General features: G+C 64.3%; 2 protein-coding genes across 2 annotated transcripts in view; one reads left to right on the top strand and one right to left on the bottom strand.

Annotated features, from left to right (window-relative positions):
* Positions 1 to 586: 586 nt before the first annotated feature.
* Positions 587 to 13,559, bottom strand: PLEKHG3 (pleckstrin homology and RhoGEF domain containing G3). The gene is made up of 18 exons (XM_065685609.1): positions 13,498 to 13,559; positions 10,912 to 11,212; positions 10,719 to 10,819; positions 10,144 to 10,213; positions 9,997 to 10,043; positions 9,784 to 9,934; positions 8,568 to 8,702; positions 8,312 to 8,494; positions 6,853 to 6,945; positions 6,679 to 6,765; positions 5,826 to 5,859; positions 5,635 to 5,742; positions 5,458 to 5,532; positions 4,861 to 4,899; positions 4,739 to 4,746; positions 4,458 to 4,643; positions 3,487 to 3,558; positions 587 to 3,414 (listed from the first exon to the last, which is right to left on the bottom strand). Exons 2-18 carry the CDS (start codon positions 11,182 to 11,184, stop codon positions 1,135 to 1,137), a joined length of 3,942 nt encoding a protein of 1,313 aa, XP_065541681.1. The 5' UTR covers positions 11,185 to 11,212; positions 13,498 to 13,559; the 3' UTR covers positions 587 to 1,134.
* A 1,689-nt stretch (positions 13,560 to 15,248) lies between these two features.
* Positions 15,249 to 23,609, top strand: part of NUP160 (nucleoporin 160) — a 31,985-nt gene continuing 23,624 nt past the window's right edge. The window contains exons 1-6 of the mRNA XM_065685597.1: positions 15,249 to 15,495; positions 16,267 to 16,477; positions 19,897 to 20,119; positions 21,138 to 21,216; positions 22,125 to 22,239; positions 22,932 to 23,090. Of these exons, the coding sequence (XP_065541669.1) occupies positions 15,293 to 15,495; positions 16,267 to 16,477; positions 19,897 to 20,119; positions 21,138 to 21,216; positions 22,125 to 22,239; positions 22,932 to 23,090 (990 nt within the window). The 5' untranslated portion in view covers positions 15,249 to 15,292. The remainder of the gene's footprint in view (positions 15,496 to 16,266; positions 16,478 to 19,896; positions 20,120 to 21,137; positions 21,217 to 22,124; positions 22,240 to 22,931; positions 23,091 to 23,609) is intronic.

Here is a 23,609-nt window from a genome sequence, read left to right as displayed (position 1 = left end):
CTCCTGCATCCCGGGCCCTGGGGGCACACCCGTGTGCGGGCTCGCCCCGATGTACAGCAGCGCACGCGTGTGCGCGGAACACGCGTGTGTCACGTGTGTACATACGTGTTTCTATTCCCGTACCCAGGTACGCGCTTAACGGTCGGCACACGCGTGGGGGGGGGGGCACGGCTGCACACGGCCGTCCCCGTGCGCACACGCGTGTGCGTGTGTACCGTGCCCCCTCCCGGTGTGTGCCCCCCCCGCCCGTGCACACGTGTCCCCGCATGCACACACGCGTGTCCCCGCACGCAGGAGCACCCACGGCCATGGCTGTAGTGCCGCCCCCCCCCACCCCCCCCAGCACCCACTTGGGGGGCTCCCATGGGTGCCCCCTTAAGCCATACCCACCCCCACCCTGCACTACATGGGTGCGGAGGGGGCACCCATGGGCACCAACCAAAGAGCATCGGCACGGGGGGCACCGCTCGCCATCACCCACCTCCCCGTGTGTCCCCCCCCATTGGCGGATGGGGGGACCCCCCCTGCACCCCACGGGCACCCCGGGGGGGGGGGGGGGGGACCAGAGAGGAATTTTTGGCTCAGATTTGGGTTTTTTTGTTGGATTTTTGATAATAAAGATGTGAAAGCGAGCGGGGCGCAGTGCTGGGGGGGGCGGGCATGGAGGGACCCAGCTCCTTGGGGGGCCCCAGGGTCCTGCTTCTCCCAAGCAACCTGGGGGTCCATTGGTTGCCCCTTGTCCTTGGTGGGTTGGGGGTCCATGGGGTCCCCCTTCTCCTGGGCAGGTTGGGGGTCCATAGGATGCTGTTTCTCCTCGGTGAGCTCAGGGGCCATGGGGTCCCCCTTCTCCTGGGGGGAGAGGTTGGGGGTCCATTGGGTGCCCCTTTTTCCAGGTAGGATGGAGGTCCATAGGGCGTCCCTTTCCCTTGCTGAGCTGGGTTCCATGGGGTGCCCCTTCTCGCACACAGGTTGAGGGTCCATGGGGTGCCCCTTCTTCCAGGTAGACTGGAGGCCCCTCTCACCCTCCATGGGGTGCCCCTTCTTCCACATACACCACAGGTCCATGGGGTACCCCTGAGCACCCATTGCTGGGCGCCCCTTCCCTCTGGTCCGGGTTTCTCCCCTTTTCCTCCCTTAGCTGGCAGCGTCGAGGCTCTGAAACTTCTGCCTTAGGTCCCTGACGAGGCCGTGCCTGGGGGGCTGCGATGCTCCGGGGGGCTGAGATGCTCCATGGGGCTGTGATGCACTGGGGGGCTGTGGGGCACCAGGGGGCTGTGATGCTCCGTGGGGCTGTGATGCTCCATGGGGCTGTGATGCACTGGGGAGCTGTGATGATTTGGGAGGCTGCGATGCTCCATGGGGCTGTGATGCTCCGTGGGGCTGTGATGCTCCATGAGGCTGTGATGCTCCGGGGGGCTGTGATACTTTGGGAGGCTGCAATGCTCCATGGGGCTGTGATGCTCCATGGGGCTGCGATGCTTTGGGAGGCTGCAATGCTCCGTGGGGCTGCGATGCTCCATGGGGCTGCGATGCTCCGGGAGGCTGTGATGCTCCGTGAGGCTGCGATGCTCCGTGGGGCTGCGACGCTCCGAGGGGCTGCGATGCTCCGTGGGGCTCGGGGCAGCGCCGCCGGTACTCCTCGGAGCCCTGGTACGCTTTGCACCGCTCCACCACGGCCTTCAAGCAGATCTTCTCCCTCGTGGTGGGCGAGCGGATCTGCACGTAGCTGTGGGGCTCGGCGGGGGGAGCCGGCCCCTTCTCCAGCACCAGCACCCGCTGCCCGGCTCCGAGCGCCGCCTCCGCCGCCACCCACAGGGCCCCCCCGGCGCTGCCGTGCGCGCTGGGTCCCCCCCCGGCCTCAGCGCTCCGGCTGCGGCCGCCGCGCTCCTTGGCCGCCGGGCGCCCCCCCCGGCACGGCCCCTCCGGTGCGGAGCGGCTCCGGGTCACCGGCGGCGGCCGCGCGGAGCCGAAGCGGGCGCGGAGCTCCCGCACGTCCGGCCAAGGGAAGGGCTCGGAGGAGCCGGCGCAGGCCCCGGGCAGGGCCGGGGGCACCGGCAGCGGCCCCGGCCCCGGAGCAGCGCACGGGGCGGCCCGGTCCGGCCGCGGCGGCGGGCGGCGGGTACCGGAGCGGCGGCTCTTGATGCGCAGGCTGTACTGCCGCGCCAGCCGGTACACCCGCGTGCCGGCGGGCGGCGGGGGGGGCGCAACCGGCCGGGCTTCGGGGCCGGGGTCCAAGTCATCGTCCTCCAGGATGAGGAGCGGCTCCGGGCTCTGGATCCTGCTCTCCAGGGTCTGCATCCCATTGCCGGGGCTCTGGATCCTGCTCTCCGGGGTCTGCATCCCATTGCCGGGGCTCTGGATCCTGGTCTCTGGGGTCTGCATCCCATTGCCGGGGTTCTGGATCCTGGTCTCTGGGGTCTGCATCCCATTGCCGGGGCTCTGGATCCTGGTCTCTGGGGTCTGCATCCCATTGCCAGGGCTCTGGATCCTGGTCTCTGGGGTCTGCATCCCACTCCTGGGGTTCTGGATCCTGTTCTCTGGGGTCTGCATCCAATTCCTGGGGCTCTGGATCCTGTTCTCCGGGGTCTGCATCCCATTGCCGGGGCTCTGGATCCTGGTCTCCACGGTCTGCATCCCATCCTCAGGGCTCTGGATCCTGCTCTCCGGGCTCTGCATCCCATTGCCTGGGCTCTGGCCCCCATCCTCAGGGCTCTGGCCCCTGTTTCCGTGGCTCCGCACCCCGCTCCCGGGGCTCTGCACCCCGTTCTCCGGGCGCAGCTCGCCCGCTCCCACCACGGGGGACACCGGCGCTGGATGCGCGGGGGGCTCCGGGCTGCCCGGGGGCCGCGGGAGGCTGTTGAAGCGGGACACGGAGCTCCTCACCAGCCCCTTGGGGATGAAGGAGAGGCTCTCCCGGCGCCGGACGCTGAAGGCGCCGTCGCGGTGCTCGGCGCTCCCGTAGTAACTGCGGATCTTATCCAGGAGCAAACGGTCCCGGTTGGAGAGCAGCGACCCCCGGCGGGCTCCGGGGAAAGGCTCGGGGGAAGGCACGGCCCTGGGGGACCCCCCCCCGGGCTCCCCGGCTTCGACGGGGAGGCCGCTGCCATCCAGGCTGAGGGCGCTGCCGCCGTGGCTGCCCGGCCGTGCCAGCGGCCCCTCCATGGCCAGGCTGCTCCGCCGGGACAGGCTCCCACCGCCCCCGAAGCGCTCGGCGATGATGCTGGCCTGGTCCAGCACCGAGGGCGGCAGGATGCTGCCCGGGGCCCCCTCCTCATCCTCCTCTTCCTCCTCCTCCTCCTCGCTGCTCAGCACCTGCAAATCCTCCGCACCGCGCGGTGGCAGCGCCGGGGTCCCCATCGAGGATGGGGCTTTGGGTGCCCCCGGCACCTCGGGGTGCTCCCCGGTGCTGCCGGCCTGCGGAGGGGGCACGGGGTGGGTGCTGGGTCCCTGGGGACCCCCGGCCAGGGGCTGTGGGGCTGCACCGACCTTCTCGCAGCTCCCCGGGCCCCAGCTGCTCGGGCGCTTGGGTGGCTCCAGTACCGGTGGGTGACCCCCGGGCTGGGGACAGCAAATGGGGGGGGGGGGTCAGGAGATGGATGAGAGGGGGTCAGTCACAGCCAGACCATGGCTGAGGACCCCAGAGTGGGCTTGGGGTGCCCCACAAGTGATGCAGGGTGCTACAGGGCTGATGCTGGGTGCCCTAGGAACAATATGGGGTGTCCCAGGGGTGATGCTGGGTGCTACAGGGCTGATGCTGGGTGCCCTAGGAACAATATGGGGTGTCCCAGGGGTGATGCAGGGTGCTACAGGGCTGATGCTGGGTGCCCTAGGAACAATATGGGGTGCCCTAGGGGTGATGCTGGGTGCTACAGGGCTGATGCTGGGTGCCCTGGGAACAATATGGGGTGCCCCACAAGTGATGCAGGGTGCTACAGGGCTGCTGCTGGGTGCCCTAGGAACAATATGAGGTGCCCCACAAGTGATGCAGGGTGCTACAGGGCTGACACTGGGTGCCCTAGGAACAATATGGGGTGCCCCAGGGGTGATGCAGGGTGCTACAGGGCTGATGCTGGGTGCCCTAGGAACAATATGGGGTGCCCTAAAAGTGATGCAGTGTGCTCTGGAAGTGATGCTGGGTACCCCAGAAGTGATACAGGATGCCCTGCAAGCAACATGGGATGCCCCAGGAATGATGTGGGTGCCCCAGGGGTGATGCTGGGTGCCCTAGGAACAATATGGGGTGCCCCAGGGCTGATGCTGGGTGCCCTAGGAACAATATGGGGTGCCCCAGGGCTGATGCTGGGTGCCCTAGGAACAATATGGGGTGCCCCAGGGCTGATGCTGGGTGCCCTAGGAACAATATGGGGTGCCCCAGGAGTGGTGTGGGGGGCTCTGGGAGCGATGCGGGTGCCCTGTGTACCGCTCCCAGTGGGTGCCCCCCCTGGGTTTTGGGGTACCTGCTCCTCCTGGGGCTCCCCCAGCAGCTCCTCGGCCCCAGGCAGCTCCTCGTGACCGTCCCTGCCCAACTCCTCCTCTTCCTCCTGCTCCTCTTCCTCCTCCACCGGGCCCTCAGCCGCTGCCCAGGCGCTGGGGTGCTGGGGGGGCTCCCCCATTGCCAGCAGAGCCCCATCGCTGCCCGCGTGCTACCGGGGGGCGAGCGCCGGGCTCAGCACCACGGCCCCGGTGTGCCAGGGCTGGGGTCACCGCGCACCCCAAGCACCCCGTGCTGCAGCCTTACCTTGAGCCCTGCAAGAGAGAGCAAAGGGGAAGTTGGGGGGGGGGGGGCAGCACCCAAAGTGCCCCCCTGCACCCCCAGCCCCACTGCCCGCACCCAGGGGTGCCAGCGCCCGGGCTGCTCACCTTGCTCACCCAGGTGCTGCAGGATCTGCTTGGCCGGCTCTGCGGGGAGAGGGTGGGCATCCAAAGGGGGTCCCCATGTCCCCTAACAGCAGTCCCCCACCCCATCCCAAATCCCATTAGCATTCCATCCCTAACCCCATTGGATCCCACCCCATCCCAAATCCCATTGGCATTCCATCCCTAACCCCACTGGATCCCACCCCATCCCAAATCCCATTGGATCTCACGCCATCCCAAATCCCATTGGCATTCCATCCCAAAGCCCACTGGATCCCACCTCATCCCAAATCCCATTGGCATTCCATCCCCAACCCCACTGGATCCCACCTCATCCCAAATCCCATTGGCATCCCATCCCAAATCCCATTGCCTCCCAGCCCATCATAAACCCCACTGACATCTCAAACACATCCCAAATCCCACTGACTTCCCATCCCAAACCCCATTGGTACCCTACCCCATCCCAAACCCCATTGGTTCCCTACCCCATCCCAAACCCCATTATCATCCCACTCCATCCCGCATCCCATTGGCATCCCATCCCATCCCAAACCCCACCGTCACCCCAACCCCACCGTCACCCAGCCTCATCCGCACCCGACTGCCTGCGCCCCATGTGCCCCTGCATCTGCTCCGGTGCCATCTCGGTGTGGTCCTGGTGCTGGAAGGGCTCTGTGGGGCCAGGGACGCCCACATCAGCGCTGGCACCCCATGGGCATCGCGGGCACCAGGGGCTTCCCCATGGGTAAGGGATGGGGGGCACTCGGGGCTCACCGGACTGGCGCCGGCCCTGGCGCGGCTCGGCCACGGGCTCAGCCAGGGGCTGGCAGGACCAGCTCTTCTTGAGGCGCTCGGGGCTGCAGCGGGGCAGGCGAGGGGGGTCTGCGGGGACACGGGGTGACAATGGGGGACACGGGGGACAGACGAGGGCAGGGAGGGGAGCGCGGGGCGCTGGCGGCACTCACAGAACAGATCCATGTCCAGGATGGCTTCTTTAGCCTGGGGAGGAGGGAGGATGGAGAGAGATGGGGTGAGGATGGAGAGAGATGGGGTGAGGATGGAGAGAGAAAAGGGGTGGGGACGGAGAGAGATGGGATGGGGATGGAGAGGGATGGGGTGAGCATGGAGAGGGATGGGATGAGGATGGAGAGGGATGGGATGAGGATGGAGAGAGATGGGGTGGGGATGGAGAGGGATGGGGTGAGGATGGAGAGGGATGGGATGAGGATGGAGAGAGATGGGGTGAGGATGGAGAGAGATGGGGTGAGGACGGAGAGGGATGGGGTGAGCATGGAGAGAGATGGGGTGAGGACGGAGAGGGATGGGGTGAGCATGGAGAGAGATGGGATGAGGATGGAGAGGGATGGGGTGAGGATGGAGAGGGATGGGATGGGGACGGAGAGGGATGGGGTGAGGACAGAGAGAGATGGGGTGAGGATGGAGGGAGATGGGGTGAGGATGGAGAGAGACGGGGTGAGGATGGAGAGGGATGGGGTGAGGATGGAGAGGGACGGGGTGAGGATGGAGAGGGACGGGATGAGGATGGAGAGGGACGGGATGGGGACGGAGAGGGATGGGGTGAGCATGGAGAGGGATGGGGTGAGGATGGAGAGAGATGGGGTGAGGATGGAGAGGGATGGGACGAGGATGGAGAGGGATGGGGTGAGGATGGACAGAGATGGGGTGAGGATGGAGAGAGAAAAGGGGTGAGGACGGAGAGGGATGGGGTGAGGATGGAGAGAGATGGGGTGAAGATGGGGCGAAGCCACCCCACTGCGCCATGGGGACCCCAGCATGGGGACCGTCCCCATCCCTCACCTTCTGCGGGATGATGGCGTGGTGGTTCTCCAGGATGAGCCGCTTGATGTGGTGGGTCCACACGCGCTTCTCCTCCACGCTCTTGGCCTGGGGGGGGGGGCACAGGGGGAGGTCAGCGGGGTTGGGAAGGGGGGTCCCCAGGGGGTCCCCGCACCTCACTCTGCGCGCACCCACCTGCAGGCTGTGCTGCTGCTTGATGTGCTTGTAGTGAGCCAGGCTGAAGCAGAGCGAGTCCCGGGTGCTCTCGATCAGCATCAGCGAGGAGCACTGAGGGGGAGGCCGTCAGAGACCCGGCCCAGCACCCACCAGGGCGCCCCGGCCCCAGCACCCATCATGGTCCCCACCACCCCATTAGACCCCAGCATCTCCAGCATTCCCTTACTCGTCCTGGGTCCCCATCCTCAGCACCCATCCTGGTTCCCCAACACACCTTGGGGTCCCCATTCCCAGCACCCACCGGTCACCTCCATCCCAGCACCCGTCCTGGTCCCCACCATCACCAGCACCTACCAGTCATGCTCTGGGGTCCCCATCCCCAGCACCTGTCCTGGTCTCCATTATCCCCAGCACTCACCAGCTCTCCTCAGTCACCCCTATTGCCTAGACCCCTTGGGTCCCCATCCCCAGCATCCATCCTCATTCCCCAGTTTCCCTCAGGAGCCCCATTCCAGCACTCACCAGTCACCCCCATCCCAGCACCCATCCTGGTCCCCACCATTGCCAGCACCGACCAATCACCCCCTGGGCTCCCCATCCCCAGCACCCACCAGTTACCCTCATCCCCAGCACCCACCAGTCATCCCTATCCTCAGCATCCACCAGTCCCCCCCATCACAAACACCCCCTGGTCCCCCATCCTCAGTACCCATTCGGCTCCCCATCCCCAGCACCCACCAATCACCCCCATCGCCCATTCTGGTCCCTCATCCTCAGCACCCACCAGTCCCCCCCATCCCAGCACTCATCCTGGTCCCCCCATCCCAGCACCCATCCCAATCCCCCATCCCCATCACCCGCTATGTTCTCCATCCCCAGCACCCACCAGTCACCCTTATCCCCAGCATCCATGCTGGTCCCCACCATCACCAGCACCGACCAGTCACCCTCTGGGGACCCCATCCCCAGCACCTATCCTTGTCTCCACTATCCCCAGCACTCACCAGTTACCCTCATCTCCAGCACCCACCAATCATCCCCATCACCCATTCTGGTCCCTCATCCCCAGCACCCACCAGTCCCCCCCATCCCAGCACCCATCCCAATCACCCCTATCCCAGCACCCATCCTGGTCCCCACCATCCCAGCACCCATCCCAATCACCCCCTAGGTTCTCTGTCCCCAGCACCCACCAGTCCCACCCATCCTGGTCCCTACCATCCCAGTACCCATCCTGGTCCCCCCATCCCAGCATCCATCCTGGTCCCCCCCATCCCAGCACCCACCAGTCCCCCCCATCCCAGCATCCATCTTGGTCCCCCCCATCCCAGCTCCCATCCCAATCCCCCATCCCCATCACCCCCTATGTTCTCCATCCCCAGCACCCACCAGTCCCCCCCATCCCAGCTCCCATCCTGGCCCCCTGTCCCTGGCACCCACCAGTCCCCCCCATCCCCGGCACCCATCCGGCACGCACCGGGATGTGGCTCTTGTAGACGTAGTGGTCGCCGCGGCGCTTGGTGATGAGCAGGGTCTTGTCGAAGAGGAACACGGCGCGCTCGTGGCGCGCGCGCTGCACCCGGAACGTCCCCTCCAGCACCAGCTCCCCATAACTGGTCAGGTCCGGCCCCTTCCAGCCCAGCAGCAGCGATTGGATCTCCTGCACGGGTCCATGGGCATCACCGGCTCGGCCGGCGCCGCGGTGCCGCGCTCCCGGTGCCGCCGGCACCCACCTGCTGCCGGATGGCGTGCTCGTGCTTGCGCTTCATGTCGTTGATGTACCAGGCCACGCAGGTCATGGTGTCGATGGCCTCCAGCACCACCTCGTAGTCGTCACCGGACTTGTGCTCGAAGTGCTTGGCGATCTCCTGCCGGCACAGGACGCGGTGCTGGATGCGCCTGTGCCGAGCTGGATGCGTGCGTGGTGCCGGGGAATGCGCCGTGCTGGGTACCCGTACCGGCAGCCCATGCTCTGCCGCATCCCTGCGCCATGCCAGGCGTACGGGCTGTGCTGGGTGCCCGTGTCACACCCCCATGCCATACGGGGTGGCTGTGCCGTGCCATGCAACTGTGCCACGCCAGGCACCCAGACCGTGCCGAGTGCCCAGACCATGCACCCATGCCATGCCATGCAGCCAGACCGTGCAAGGTGCCCATGCCATGCACCCATGCCACACCAAGTGCCTGTGCCACGCTGGATGCTCATGCCAGGCTATGCACCCATGGCATACTGGGTGCCTGTGCTCTGCCAGGAGCCCATGCCATGCTGGGTGCCTATGCCACGTCCCTATGCTATAAGCAGGCACCCAGACCACACCAGGTCTCAATGCCAAGCGCCCATAGCACACTGGGTGCCTGTGCCATGCCATGCACCCATGCCACACTGCTGCCCGTGACATGCTGTGTGCCCATGCCATATCCCCATGCCACACTGGTGCCTGTGCCACACTGTGTGCCATGCCATGTGCCATGCCACACTGCTGCCCATGCAGTGCCATGTCCCCATGCCACACTGGTGCCCATGCCATGCTGTGTGCCCATGCCGTATCCCAGTGCCACGTCCCCATACCACACTGCTACCCATGCAATGCCATGTCCCCATGGCAGGCACCCATGGCACACTGGTGCCCATGCCACACTGTGCCCATGCAATGTCCCCTTGCCACATGCTGCCCATGCAGTGCCATGTCCCCATGCCACAGTGGTGCCCATGCCACACTGGTGCCCATGCCATGCCATGTCCCCATGCCACAGTGGTACCTGTGCCACACTGGTGCCCATGCCATGCCATGTCCCCATGCCACAGTGGTGCCCATGCCACACTGGTGCCCATGCCACACTGTGTGTTCATGCCCTGTCCCCATGCCACACTGCTGCCCATGCCACAGGGGTGCCCGTGCCGTGCCACGTCCCCGTGCCACAGCGGTGCCGGTGCCGGCAGCGCCTCACCTGGAGCAGGAGGTGGTACTTGAGGATCCTCTGGACGGGTTTGAGCAGGAAGGCGCCGAGGGGCAGCGCGTGGCGCAGCCGCTCCTGGCACTCGCGCAGGAACCGCGCCTGGGCCTTGCTCCGCATGCACTCGGCCAGCGCCGCCACCGAGCTGCGGGCAGGGAGTGGGCTCAGCCCCTGCCCGGCCCCTGCCTGCCCCAGCCCCGCACTCACCTGGGGTAGTTATTGCAGTACTGGGTGTAGATGGAGAACTCCTGGCTCTGCGGGCAACGGGAGCGCCGTGAGAGCCCGCCGGGGCGCCGGAGCCCCCATGGTGCTCAGCACCATGCCCATCCCGTCCCGTTCCCCCCCTCTCCTTACCCGGGTGACGAAGCAAACGGCCACGGCCACCGGGTCACTGGCGCAGCTCTCCAGGTTCTGCAGGAGGGTGCTGGGGGCACAGCGGGGATGCAGCGGTCATGGGATGGGCTGGGGTGAAGGGACCTTCAAGCCCAGCCGGTTCCAAGCCCTGCCCCGGGCAGGGACCCCTTCCACTGGAGCAGCTTGCTCCAAGCCCCTGTGTCCAACCTGGCCTTGAGCACTGCCAGGGATGGGGCAGCCACAGCTTCTCTGGGCACCCTGTGCCAGCGCCTCAGCACCCTCACGGGGAAGGATTCCCTCCTTACGTCCGATTCCTTCCTTACATCCAAGCTGGATCCCCCCTGTTCCAGTCTGAACCCATCACCCCCTGTCCTATCGCCCCAGTCCCTATTGAAGAGCCCTCCCCAGCACCCTCGTAGCCCCCTTCACACACTGAAGCTGCTCTGAGGTCTCCACGCCACTCCTCTTCCCCAAACCGAGCACCCCAATGCTCTCAGCCTGTCCAACAGCAGAACCCCCCCCCACCTCCATCCACACCACGGGGTGGCCCCATCCGTGTCCCCCCCAGCACCCACCTGCTGAGCTCGTAGATGTCCTCGATGTTCCCAAAGAGCGCGCTGACCTGCTCCGGCCGCAGCACCGGCTCCTCGGCATCGATGATCTTACCCAGGTAACCCTGATGGACAGCACAGTGACACCCATGCTACCAGCCAGGCGCCCCCCCACCCATAGCCCCATCCATGGGGTGCCCCCCACCCCGGCACCCACCTCCACGATGCTGCGCAGGTCGCGGGCATAGGTGCGCTCCGACTCCACGATCTCCAGCACCACCCGGCCCAGGTAACTGGGCTCAGCACCGGGGCCACCAAACGGTGCCAGTGGGTGCCCGGCGCAGGGCCCCGGCCACCCCCCCGGGGCAGCGTTGTTGTTGCTGTTGTGCTGCCCCTCGGCCCACGGCTCGGCCCCGCTCCCGCTTGGATCCTCCATGGCGCAGCCGGGATGCGGCACCGCGCTCAGGGCAGGGCAGGCGGGCACCGGCATTCCGGCATCCCCTGGCACCGGTGGGGGTCTGCGGGGGGGGGGGGGAAATGGATTGGTTATGGGGTGCGGAGACACCCCGGGCTCTGGGTAGTGTTTCAGGTCAAGGGGGGAATCGCACTGCACCATAAAGAGCCCTTGGGTTGACCTGACGGCCAAGCCCTCCAGGCTGGGCCCCAGCATCGCCAAACCCCCACATTCCTCAGTTATGGCAGGATACAACCCCCCCCCCCCCCCCGGCTCCTGGCCAAGGCCTCCCACCCATTGTAGCACTGCGATTTGGGGGTTCCCCCCCCCAACCCCTTACCCCAGTGCCAGATAACGCATTCCAGGACCCGGTGGCCGTGCTCCCTAAGGACACAGCAGCCCAGTGGGACCAAGGCCACGGCCACACCAAGCCCCCACCCGCAGCACAGCGCCGGGGCCGTGCGTCAGCACCGCGCCCATGGGACACCTTCCCGGTGAGCTCAGCGCCGGCTCGCCCTTCCGGACCACCGGGTGCCACCGGGACCCTCCCGCGGCACCGCAACCGCTCGGTGCCAGCGGGGCTGCGGCACCCAAACCCCATCCATTGGCTGCAATGGGATTGTTGGCCAAGGGACAGTGTGTGACCAGCGCGGGTGGCCGCGGGGACGGTGACCTTCAGCCGGGCCACGTGCCCGTAGCGGGGTGGCCCGAGCCCCCCGGCACTGGGGGTGCCAGCACCGAACCGGTCAGGCCGGTTCCTGCCAGCGCCTCCCCATCGTGCCGCATGGCCGCGATCCCGCCGCCGCCCTCCCCATGGCTTCCCTGTGTGAGCCCCCAAACCCCCACCGCGGTGCCCCCCAAGTGGGGCCCAGCACCGTTAACAACCCCTTGTGCCGTAGCCGGGGGTCCCCAGATGCTGGTTCTGCCACGGGGCACCCGCTCAGCACCACGGGGCTGGGGGATTTGGGGAGCAGCACCCCCCAAACCCCAAATCCTTCTGCTTTGCCCCATGGCCACCTTGAGCAGGGGGGAACTGAGCCCCACAGGCACTGGGGGCACCAGAGCAGCAGCATCACCCCATAGAGTGACCCCCATCACCACCCACACTGGGGAGACCCGCAGGTGGCACTGGGGGGGTCCATACCCACTATGGGGGGACACTGATGCTCCCCCCCACCCCGTGATGGGATTTGCAGCCACCGCATCCCACCCCCGATGGCCACCCCCGGCTGCCCTAATCCGCTCAGGATTACAGCACCGGGCCCACGTCACCAGCACCGCGGCCGCTCGCCTCGCACCGGCCACCTCCTCCGGGGGGGGGGGGGGATTAGCCCTGACCTTCCCCCCCCCCCCAGCCCCATCGCAGGGCACGGGGACCCGCAGGGGTGCCGAGCAGGCTGCGGCCCCTGGGTGCTGCCCCACTGGGGTGCTCCCGTTCCTCTCCAGAACGGATCCGTTTCCAAGGGGGAAAGCGAGGCAGGAGCCGCGGCTGCTCCGGCCGTGGGGCGCATTCCAGCGGGGAACGCGGGGCACAAGGCACGGCCCACGGCGCCGGCACAGGCAGGGCCGGGGGTGCCGAGCCGAGGCCAGCCCTGGCAGAGCCATATAAGGGCAGGCGCTTCCCCGTTTCCAGGCGTTTTCCAAGGATCCCAGCGCTCCCTTGGAACGGGCAAGGTCGCTGCGGGCTCCAGCGCAGCTGCCGCGGCTCGGCGCGCCCGGCGCTCCCGGCTCCGGCTGGCACCGCGGGCACCCGCTGCTGCTGGCACCGCTGCCGGGGGTGCCCGTGGGGTCCCTGCGTGGCCAACGGGCCCCCAGTGCCACAGGACGGGTGCGGGCCCCCCCCCCGGCCCCCACATGAGGATGGGGGTCCCGCATCCCAGCCCTCGGGGGCACCCCGTGTGCCACAGCCGCTGTTCTGCGCCCCTCGGATGGGCCTGGGGTGTCCCCCCCCCCCCCACCTCAGCCCCATGGGTGCCTGCTCGTGGGGCTCCCAGCACCCCCAGCTCTGCCCCACGGCTCACCAGGACCTTCCACCCCGTCCGGCACCCACGGCTCCTGCCCCACTGCGATTCACGGCCTTGGGGCTCCCGGCACCCGCAGCTCCATCCCATGGGGACCCACGGCTCCTGCCCCACGGCTCCTTCCCGCACACACCCGCGGCAGCACAACAGCGCCCGCCGCACCGGGACCCGCGGGTCCGGTTCCAGGGGGGTGCGATGGGTCCCACCCCGCGGCACCCGCGGGCCCCGCTCCACCGGCACCGGCCCCGGCGCCTCCCGCCCCGTCGGGCCCCGTGTCCCGGCTCCCGCAGGCGCGCCCCCGTTCCCGCGCGCCCCGGGCCGGACTCACCGCGCGCCGCCGCCGCCGCCGCCGCCCCGGCCCGGCCGTGCCCGCAGGAAGCGGCGGGAGAGCCCCGGGGGCGGGGACTGCGGCCGCCCCGCCCGGGCTGCCCCGAGCCGACCGGGCCCGCCGCGTGCGGGGAGCGACCGGTACGGGCCCCGTACGGCTCCGGTACGGCCCCGGTACAGCCCCGGTACGGCCCCAGTAGAGCCCCGGTACGGCCCCGGTACAGCCCCGGTACAGCTCCGGTACGGACCCGGTACAGCCCCGGTACGGCCCCAGTAGAGCCCCGGTACGGCCCCGGTACAGCTCCGGTACAGCTCCGGTACAGCCCCGGTACAGCCCCGGTACGGGCCCCGTACAGCTCCGGTACGGCCCCGGTACAGCCCTGGTACAGCTCCGGTACAGCTCCGGTACGGCCCCAGTACAGCCCCGGTACGGACCCGGTACAGCTCCGGTACGGCCCCGGTACAGCCCCGGTACAGCTCCGGTACAACCCCCGTACGGTGCCGGTACAGCCCCGGTACGGACCCGGTACGGCCCCGGTACAGCTCCGGTACAGCCCCGGTACAGCTCCGGTACGGCCCCGGTACGGCCCCAGTACAGCCCCGGTACGGCCCCGGTACAGCCCCAGTACAAGCCCCGGTACGGGCCCGGTACAGCCCCGGCACGACCCCGGTACGGGCCCCGTACAGCCCCGGTACAGCTCCGGTACAACCCCCGTACGGTGCCGGTACAGCCCCGGTACGGCCCCAGTACGGGCCCGGTACGGTGCCGGTACCGTCGAGGCATTGGTCCTCGTAGGGCCCCACTGTGGTACCAGTGTGATGCTGGGCACGGCCCCAGTACGGTCCCAGCATTGTGCTGGGCACGGTGCAGGCACTGTCCTGGTATCAGCCCAGTACGGAGCTGGTGCTGCCCCAGTCCGGTGCTGGGCACGGCGCTGGGGTGATCCCGATGCGTTCCCAGTCCCCTCCCAGTGTGGTGCTGGGCACATTCCCGGTGTGCTCCCGGTACAGTCCCGGGGCGCCCTGAGCGCGATGCGCGGGGACCCACCGGGGCATCCCATGGGGTTCTACCGGTGTCACCGGCCATGGGGCAGATGTGGGGCACCGCAAGTGAGCCCCCCACACCCAGCGCCCTCCGTCCCACGTCTGCCCTTTCCCTGGCCTGATCCCAGCTCCATCCGCATCCCCATGTCCCCATCACACCACGGGAGCCCCAAAACTTGGGTACCACCTTGTCCCCACGGGCCGCTTCCCAGACACCCCAAAAGTCCCCTCTTTCCTCGCTCCAGACACCCTTCCCCATTCCCTCCCCCCAGATCCCTCTTCCCATACCTGTTCCCCCCATCTCCATTCCCAACCCACACCATCCCCTCTCCACAGACCCCCTCCCCATATCCCCCTAAATCCCCTTCCCTCTCCCACAACCCCCCATCTCCCCCCATACACCCCAAATCTCCCTCCCATACACCCCAAATCTCCCCCCATACACCCCAAATCTCCCTCCCATACACCCCAAATCTCCCCCCATACACCCCAAATCTCCCTCCCATTTCCCTCTCCCCATATCCCCCCACATCCCCATTCCCTCTCCCACAACCCCCCATATCCCTCCCATACCCCCCCAAATTCCCCCTTCCCTTTCCCAGACCCCCCCCCCATTTCCATACCCCCCCCAATCCCCCCTCCTCCATCCCGCCCGCCCACTAGGGGGCGCCGCCACACTGCCCCCCCCCCATAACCCCTCCCTCCCTTCCCGTGCTGCCCCGCGCGGGCGAAGCGGGAAGGCGCCCGGCAAGATGGCGGCGGCGCTGTCGGAGCGGAGCTGCCTGGAGCTGAGCCCGGCGGCGCGGGGCCCTGCGCGGCGGGTCCCGGAGCTCGGCTTCACCCCCCCGGGCACCGCCCCGCTCCCCGCCGGCCGCTACGGGGACAGCGCCGGCGGCTTCTGCTACCGGGACAGCGCCCAGCTCGCGGCCGCCACCAGGAACCGCTTCGTGAGGTGGTGAGTGAGGGAGCGGCGGCCTCCAGCGCTGCCAGGGATGGGGCAGCCACAGCTCCTCTGGGCACCCTGTGCCAGCGCCTCAGCACCCTCCCAGGGAAGAGCTTCTGCCTAAGAGCTCAGCTCAGTCTCCCCTCGGGCAGGTTCAAGCCATTCCCCTTGGCCTGTCCCTACAGGCCCTTGTCCCAAGCCCCTCTCCAGGTTTCCTGCAGCCCCTTCAGGCACTGGAGCTGCTCTCAGGTCTCCCCTTCAGGAGCCTTCTCTTGTCCAGGCTGCCCCAGCCCAGCTCTCTCAGCCTGGCTCCAGAGCAGGGATGCTCCAGCCCTCGCAGCATCCCCATGGCCTCGCTCCATCAGCTCCACGTCCCTCTGGTGCTGCTGCCCCAGAGCTGGTCCTTACCCCCAACCTGAGCGTCCCCTGTTTCAGTCTGAACCCATCGCCCCTTGTCCTATCGCTCCAGTCCCTGATGAAGAGCCCTCTCCAGCATCCTTGTAGCCCCCTTCACACACTGCAGCTGCTCTGAGGTCTCCACGCAGCTTCTCTTCTCCAGCCCCAATGCCCTCATCCTGGCTCCATACGGGAGCTGCTCCAGCCCCTGAGCATCCTTGTGGCCTCCTCTGGCCTTGCTGCAGCAGCTCCGTGCCCCTCTGATGCTGAGGACCCAGACCCAGTGTCCAAGCGGGGTCTCACAGGGCAGAGGGGCAGGATCCCCTCCTTCCCCCTTTCTCTTGCCCCGGAGCAACCCTCACCCTTTGCCTTCTGTGCCCCCCTCAGGACCACCTCTGGAGACACCGTGGAGCTGGTGGAGGAGTCCCTGGACGTGAACCTGCTGCACAATGCCGTGCGGCTCCGCATCCACGGCTGCCCCCTGCTCCCGGGGGGGGTGCACGCCTGCGAGGTGCAGAGCCACCTCGTGCTGCTGCTGCTCACCGGGCAGAGCGTGCACCGCCTGCTGCTGCCGCACCCCTCCCGCCTGTACCGCAGCGTGAGTGCGGGGGGTCCTGCCCCCCTCCTGCCCCCCTCCCTGCCCCCCTCCCTGCCCCCCCTCCTGCCCCCTTCCTGCCCCCTTCCCTGCCCCTTCCCTGCCTGCTCTTGCTCCCATCCTGCCCCCTCCCTGCCCCCCTCTTGCCCCACTACTGCCCCCTCCCTGCCCCCCTTCCTGCCCCCTTCCTGCCCCTTCCCTGCTTGCTCTTGCCCCCGTCCTGCCCCCCTCTTGCCCCACTACTGCCCCCTCCCTGCCCCCTCCCTGCTCCCCCTCCTGCCCCCTTCCTGCTCCCTTCCCTGCCTGCTCTTGCCCCCTCCTGCTCCCTGTCCTGCCCCCTCCCTGTCCCTGCCCCCTTCTTGCCCCACTACTGCCCCCTCCCTGCCCCCTCCCTGCCCCCCCTCCTGCCCCCTCTTCCCCATCAGGAGCTTTCAGTGAAGCCTCTTGAGTGTGTTGTAAAGGAGCAACGGCCTCAATGTGCTTCTCAGCGTGGGCATCAAATGCTGCTTCCTGCTGAGACAGGGTTCACTTGGGCTGGGATAGGGTCCAGACCCCCCAAAGCCCCCTTCCCAATGCCCATACCTCCTTGGGGTACAGAATTCGGGCAGGACAGGGTTAGTTTGGGCTGGGATAGGACCCAGACCCCCAAAGCTGCCTCCCTTATCCCCATACTTCCTGCTGGGACAGGGTTCATTTGGGCCAGGACGGGATTCATTTGGGGCAGGTCAGGACCCAGACCCCCCAAAGCCTCCCCTCCTCCCCCATAGCCGATACTTCCTGTTGGGAGAGGGTTAATTTGGGCTGGGATAGGGTCTAGAATCACCAAGATCCCCTGCCCTACCCCTATACCTCCATATTTTGGGCTGGGACAGGGTTCATTTGGGGCAGGACTGGGTTCCTTTGGGTTGGGATAGGGTCCCAACCCCCCAGAGCTCCATCCCCTGTCCCCATACCCCATACTTGCTGCCAGGACAGGGTTCATTTGAGTTGGGACATGGTTCATTTGGGCCAGCACAGGGCTCAGACCCCCCAAAGCCCCCTCTCCTATCCTCATACCCCATGCTTCCTGCTGGGACAGGGTTCATTTGGGCCAGGACAGGGTTACTTTGGGCTGGGACAGGGCCCAAACCTGGCCAAGTCATCCCACCCTATGCCATACACCATACTTCCTGCTGGGACAGGGTTCATTTGGGCTGAGATAGGGTCTGGACCCTCCAAGCTCCTTTCCCCTGTCCCCATACTCTGTATTTTGGGCCGGGACTGGGTTAATTTGGACTGCGATCTGGTCCAGACCCCACAAAGCCCCATCCCCATACTTCCTGCTGGGACAGGCTTCATTTGGGGCAGGACTGGGTTCCTTTGGGTTGGGATAGGGTCCCAGCCCTGCAAAGCTCCATCCCCTATCCCCATGCCCCATCCTTCCTGCTGGGACAGGGTTCATTTAAGCCTACCAAGAGTTAACTTTCACGCTGGTAGCTTGCGTGGTGCCATGGTTTGGATCTGTGACCAGACCCCTGTTGATTACACACCAAGAATGTAACCTTTGCGGAGCAGCGGTTGGGCAGCCTCAAGGCTGCGTCTGTTTCAGGCTCTTCCCCCTCCGTGGGAATACATTTGGGGCTTTGCAGTGCTTTTGGAGGGGCACAAATGGGAACATGGCCTGTGATAACCAAAGGGATGTTCCTTGCTGTGTGTTATAGAACCGTAGAATGGTTCGGGTTGGAAAGGACCTTAAGATCATCCAGTTCCAACCCCCCTGCCATGGGCAGGGACACCTCACACTAAACCATCCCACCCAAGGCTTCATCCAGCCTGGCCTTGAACACTGCCAGGGATGGAGCACTCACAACCCTCCTGGGCAACCCATTCCAGTGCCTCACCACCCTAACAGTAGGCATGCTTGGGCATAAGAGGGAAAAGAGGGGTTCTGGGTGTTGGCCATTGTTTGCCTGAGAGCTGGCTGCGTGTTGGTGTGTCCAGCCTTTGGGAGCCTTGTGTTCTCCTTGTCCTTCACTTCCTGTTCCCTTCCCTGGGAGGGTGCTGAGGCGCTGGCACAGGGTGCCCAGGGAAGCTGTGGCTGCTGTAATTGTGGGTCAAGATTAAAAAGTGCTTGGTTTATAGAACCCCAGCCTGGTTTGGGTTGAAGGGACCTTAAAGCTCCTCCAGCTCCAACCCCTGCCATGGGCAGGGACCCCTTCCACTGGAGCAGCTTGCTCCAAGCCCCTGTGTCCAACCTGGCCTTGAGCACTGCCAGGGATGGGGCAGCCACAGCTTCTCTGGGCACCCTGTGCCAGCGCCTCAGCACCCTCCCAGGGAAGAGTTTCTGCCTTACCTGCATCCTGAACTCCCCCTGTTTCAGTCTGAACCCATCACCCCTTGTCCTATCACTCCAGTCCCTGATGAAGAGCCCTCTCCAGCATCCTTGTAGCCCCCTTCAGACGCTGAAGCTGCTCTGAGGTCTCCACGCAGCTCCTCTTCTCCAGCCCCAACTTTCCTAGCTCCACAGTGGGATTTGCACCCTGACCTGGAGCCCTGTGGTGCTCCCGGAGGTGCAGAGCTCTGCCCTGCAGCTTCTTTGTCCTCCAAACCTCTCTGGTTGGATTTCCTTATGGATGCTTTCAAGTGCTAAACTCCCCAGTGCTCTGATGCTTGGCCAGCTGCAGTGAGTGTGTTCATCAGTGCGGGGCAGCTCCCTGTGTGGAAGTGAAAAGTAATGGGAAAAAGAGTTGGATAAGGACAGGCAGCTAGAAGTCTCTCCCTCCGGAGCTGAATGGACTCAGGGTGTAGGTATCGCACTTGCAGCAGTGTTCCCAAACCTGAGCGTGTCTCCGATACGCAGAGCTGGGGAAGCCAGGTCTGTTCCTGACCTGCCCTCTGCCCACAGCCAGGTATAAAATGCTCTTATTTCACTTACAAGGTGGTTCTTACGCAAGGTTTACATCACATTTACCCATTTGCTGTGGCTTTTCCCTCTGGTGTCTGTTTCTGGTGTGTCTCAGCAGGTCCCTTGCCTTTGTTGGGGAGCTCCTCTCTGCCTTTTAGGGTTCCAGAGCTTTCCCAAGGGCTGAGGCTGCGCTGCTACGGAGCTGCTTTTCATGCTTCTCTACCAGCATTTAGCTATGAGCTGTCATGAAGGAGCTGCTGGGCTGTGGGGCTCCTTTTGGGGCTGTTAAGGTGTATGAGGGGGGGACCAACAGGGTCTTCTGCTAGGAAAAGGCAGGTTTGGCAATCCCTTTCCTACCCGCTCCTAAAGAGCAGTTGTGGGTTACCAGCAGCGGTGCTGATGGGAGATCTCCCTGGAGCAACCCTTTTTGTCAGCCAACAGCATCGCGGTTGCCATTCCACACGTGTCTGGTTGTAGGTTCTGTCCCTTGTGTCCACGTGTGCTCAGGCTTTGTCCTCTCTGTGCTTCCCCCCTCCAGGAGCTGATAGCAGAGAGCCAGATGCAGTCGGTGTTCGCGGACATTGGCAAGAGCAGCTTCAGAGATCCTGTGAATTACTGCGTGATTCCCAACGTGCCAGGCCTGGCACCCAACTCCGTTGCCTCAGCAGCGTGGCTCAGCAGTGAGGGGGAAGCTCTCTTTGCCCTGCCCTCGGCTGCAGGGGGGATCTTTGTCCTTAAGCTGCCTCCTCACGATGCACCAGGTAAGGAGCAGGAACGTGCTGCCTCCTCCCTGGGGCACAGGGCAGCTCATGCCCTCTCCTTGCTTTCAACTTCGGACAAGGGCCTGTAGGGACATTCCGAGGGGAATGGCTTTAACGTGCCTGAGGGGAGACTGAGCTGAGCTCTTAGGCAGAAGCTCTTCCCTGCGAGGGTGCTGAGGCGCTGGCACAGGGTGCCCAGAGAAGCTGTGGCTGCCCCATCCCTGGCAGTGCTCAAGGCCAGGCTGGACACAGGGGCTTGGAGCAAGCTGCTCCAGTGGAAGGGGTCTCTGCCTGTGGCAGGGGTTGGAGCTGGAGGAGCTTCAAGCTCCCTCCCAACCCAAACCAGGCTGGGGTTCTGTGTTGATTAGATCCTTATTCCACACCCAGAAGCTCTTCTCCGTGGTGCCTGTGAAGCCCCTCACCGGTGGCACTAAATAGTTTGTCCATGAATACTTCATGTGTGTCTTTATCATAGAATCACAGAATAGTTCGGGTTGGAAAGGACCTCAAGATCATCCAGTTCAACCCCCTGCCATGGGCAGGGACACCTCATACTAAACCATCCCACACAAGGCTTCATCCAACCTGGCCTTGAACACTGCCAGGGATGGAGCACTCACAACCTCCCTGGGCAACCCATTCCAGTTCCTCACCACCCTCACAGGAAAGAATTTCCTCCTTAGATCCAATTTAAACTTCCCCTGTTTCAGTCTGAACCCGTTACCCCTTGTCCTGTCACTGCAGTCCCTGATGAAGAGTCCCTCCCCAGCATCCCTATAGGCCCCCTTCAGGTACTGGAAGCTGCTCTGAGGTCCCCACGCAGCCTTCTCTTCTCCAGGCTGAACAGCCCCAACTTCCTCAGCCTGTCTTCATACGGGAGGTGCTCCAGTCCCTGAGCATCCTCGTGGCCTCCTCTGGACTTGTTCCAGCAGTTCCATGTCCTTTTTATGTTGAGGACACCAGAACTGCACACAATGCTCCAGGTGAGGGCTCACAATATCCCTTTCTCTTCTGAAAGGAGCTGTTTCCGTTGTGGAACTGAAGCAGAGCTCAGTGGTGCAGCGGTTCCTCACCGGCTGGATGCCAACAGCCATCAGGTGAGTGTCTGGTGATGAAGGAGCGAACCTTGTTGTGTCTTTCCCCTCACGGAGAGCTTCCAGCTGAAGTTAAAGGCAGACAATTCACATCCATAAATACCCTGCCAAGAAAAAGGAGCTGGGTCACAGGACCCATCGTGACACGGAAGTGGGGACTTGAGCGCTGGATTAGCTCATCTTAACAGGGTCCTGCTGATGCGGTGTCTGTGTCTACAAATATGGGCCTCCAAGGATTTGCCCAGGATATGGCTCATGGCCAGAGGAGATTAGGGATTACACCAGTTGTATGTCCTTGCTCCTGCCCAGCAGAGGTTACGTGTGGTTGACGGGCTCCTTGTTCAGCCTGGAGAAGGCTCCTTAAGGGGAGACCTTAGAGCAGCTCCAGTGCCTAAAGGGGCTCCAGGCAACCTGGAGAGGGGCTTGGGACAAGGGAGGTAGGGACAGGGCACGGCATGGACACAGTGTGCATGCTGGGCTTGGTTTTGGATTGGAGTTGTTGCTATCTCAGTTGCTACCTTGGAGCACACAACCACATTCTAAGCCCCGTAACTTTGAAATGAGAGCAAGTCCTCCATGCCCTGGTTGACTTTGACCATCAGTGGTGTGTTGCCTGGGGCTGTTTGGATGCTTGCTGCCCTCTGGACCCTTTGCTCGCATTCTGCCAGCAGTAGGCTGGGGCTGGGGAAGCCAGGGTTGTGCTTTGGCTCTACCAAAGCAGGTAAAGAACTGGTTGTTACTGGTGTTGTGGTCTCTTCTGCGCCTTGGACACTGCCCTACACAGTCCTGAAGTGCTGCTCTCTCCTGGTCTCACCCCACTGCTGTATTGGTGCTATTGAAACCCTGTGCCTTGGATCTCTGCATTAGCTTTGCTTTGCTTCGAAGCTGTTGAAACAACCTCTGTGTTTCAGAGGCGACTGCGGCCCCTCGGACCTGCCCATCAGCCTCTCCGTGCACTGCCTCGATCACGACGCCTTTCTCTTTGCTCTCTGCCAGGACCATAAGCTTCGGATGTGGTCCTATAAGGTGAGCAAGGCCTGGATTTAGGGGACCAGCACCTTCCATGGCCGCTCGGGTGACAGCCTGAGGCTTTAGGAACAAAGGCTGCGTGGTTAGTGTAGGTTTAATCTGCTTTACATTGTCACTGCAGCTTCTACACACTCAGGTTTGGGATGGTCTGAGACCTGTTGCGGTGTGGGTTTGTAGCTGGGATGGGGTTTCTCTACATGCATAGGGTAAAAGGCACTATTAGGGTATTTAAGGCACTATTAGGGTATTTATGAGCATAGGGAAGCAGGCAGGAGCTCTTTTAAGTGCTGAGGAGGTGCTCCCGAAGGATTTTGTTCCTCTTTAGAGGTGCTAAGAGCATCTCTGTGACATGGCTGCATGGCAACAAGAAGTCACTAAGCAAAACCTCAGCTCCTGTGTGCCGCTTGCTCCAAATGGGAGTGCCAGAGCTAATGGAGCAGCACAACTGCTTTCACGGCTCATCTGCACTGGAATGTGTGTGTTAAAGGAGGGAGGGGAAGCTTGACCCTACGTGCCTGAGCAGAGAGCACAGGAATGGACCTCTGCAGGTCAGGCACACGTAGGGATGCTTTGCTCACATCCTTTAGGGGAAGATCAGGGCAGAATTTGAGGAAAACGAAGGGAAAAGAGCAGTTTTTCCATCCTGACCCTTCCCTAAGCTCTTTGCCTGCCACCTTTTCCCTGTGCAGGATCAAATGTGCCTGATGGTTGCAGATCTGCTGGAGTTCATGCCGGTGAGCAGGGACCTGAGGCTCGCAATGGGGACCAGCCACCGCCTGCGACTGGCCTTCTCCCCATCCCTGGGGCTTTACCTTGGCGTCTACATGCACGCACCCAAGTGTGGGCAGGTATGGAGTGATGGGTTCCTCATTTTGAGCGCATCTTTCTTGGGCTGCGTGGAAATAGATCATTGCTGCTCGGATTTGGGTCTGTAAAGCAAGAACTAGGGCAAAGTTTCACGTGTGACCCTCTGGAGAGAGCGGTTCCTTGTGAGTAAAGAGTTTGGCTCTCCGAGCACTGCAGGATACACGTGCCCTCATCCTGGGAGTGGAATTCCCTGTGTGACTGCGCTGCTCTGGCAGTGCTAGTTCCCTTGTTCACCTCCTGTTCCAGTAGGATCCCAAAAGCACGTATGTGCCGTGGGAAAAGGGAAGGTCCGTGAGGAGCTCAAAGGGTGGAAATACTGGTAGGACATTCACATCAGGCTCCTGGGAGCGTGTGGACTCATCCCTGTGTTGCCAGACATTGACTTCTTGTGGGGAATGATATATTTAGCCAGGCAGGAATGACAGCGTGGAGCGGTCTCGTCTGCTGGACAGCTTACCCTGTCCATTCCCAGGGGATCCATATACGTAGTAGAAGTGGTC

The sequence above is a fragment of the Lathamus discolor genome, chromosome 6 (assembly GCF_037157495.1).
Source record: "Lathamus discolor isolate bLatDis1 chromosome 6, bLatDis1.hap1, whole genome shotgun sequence".
Taxonomy (NCBI): Eukaryota; Metazoa; Chordata; class Aves; order Psittaciformes; family Psittacidae; genus Lathamus; species Lathamus discolor.
The sequence above is the reverse complement of the archived record's forward strand: the minus strand, read 5'-3'. Positions and strand labels throughout refer to the sequence as shown.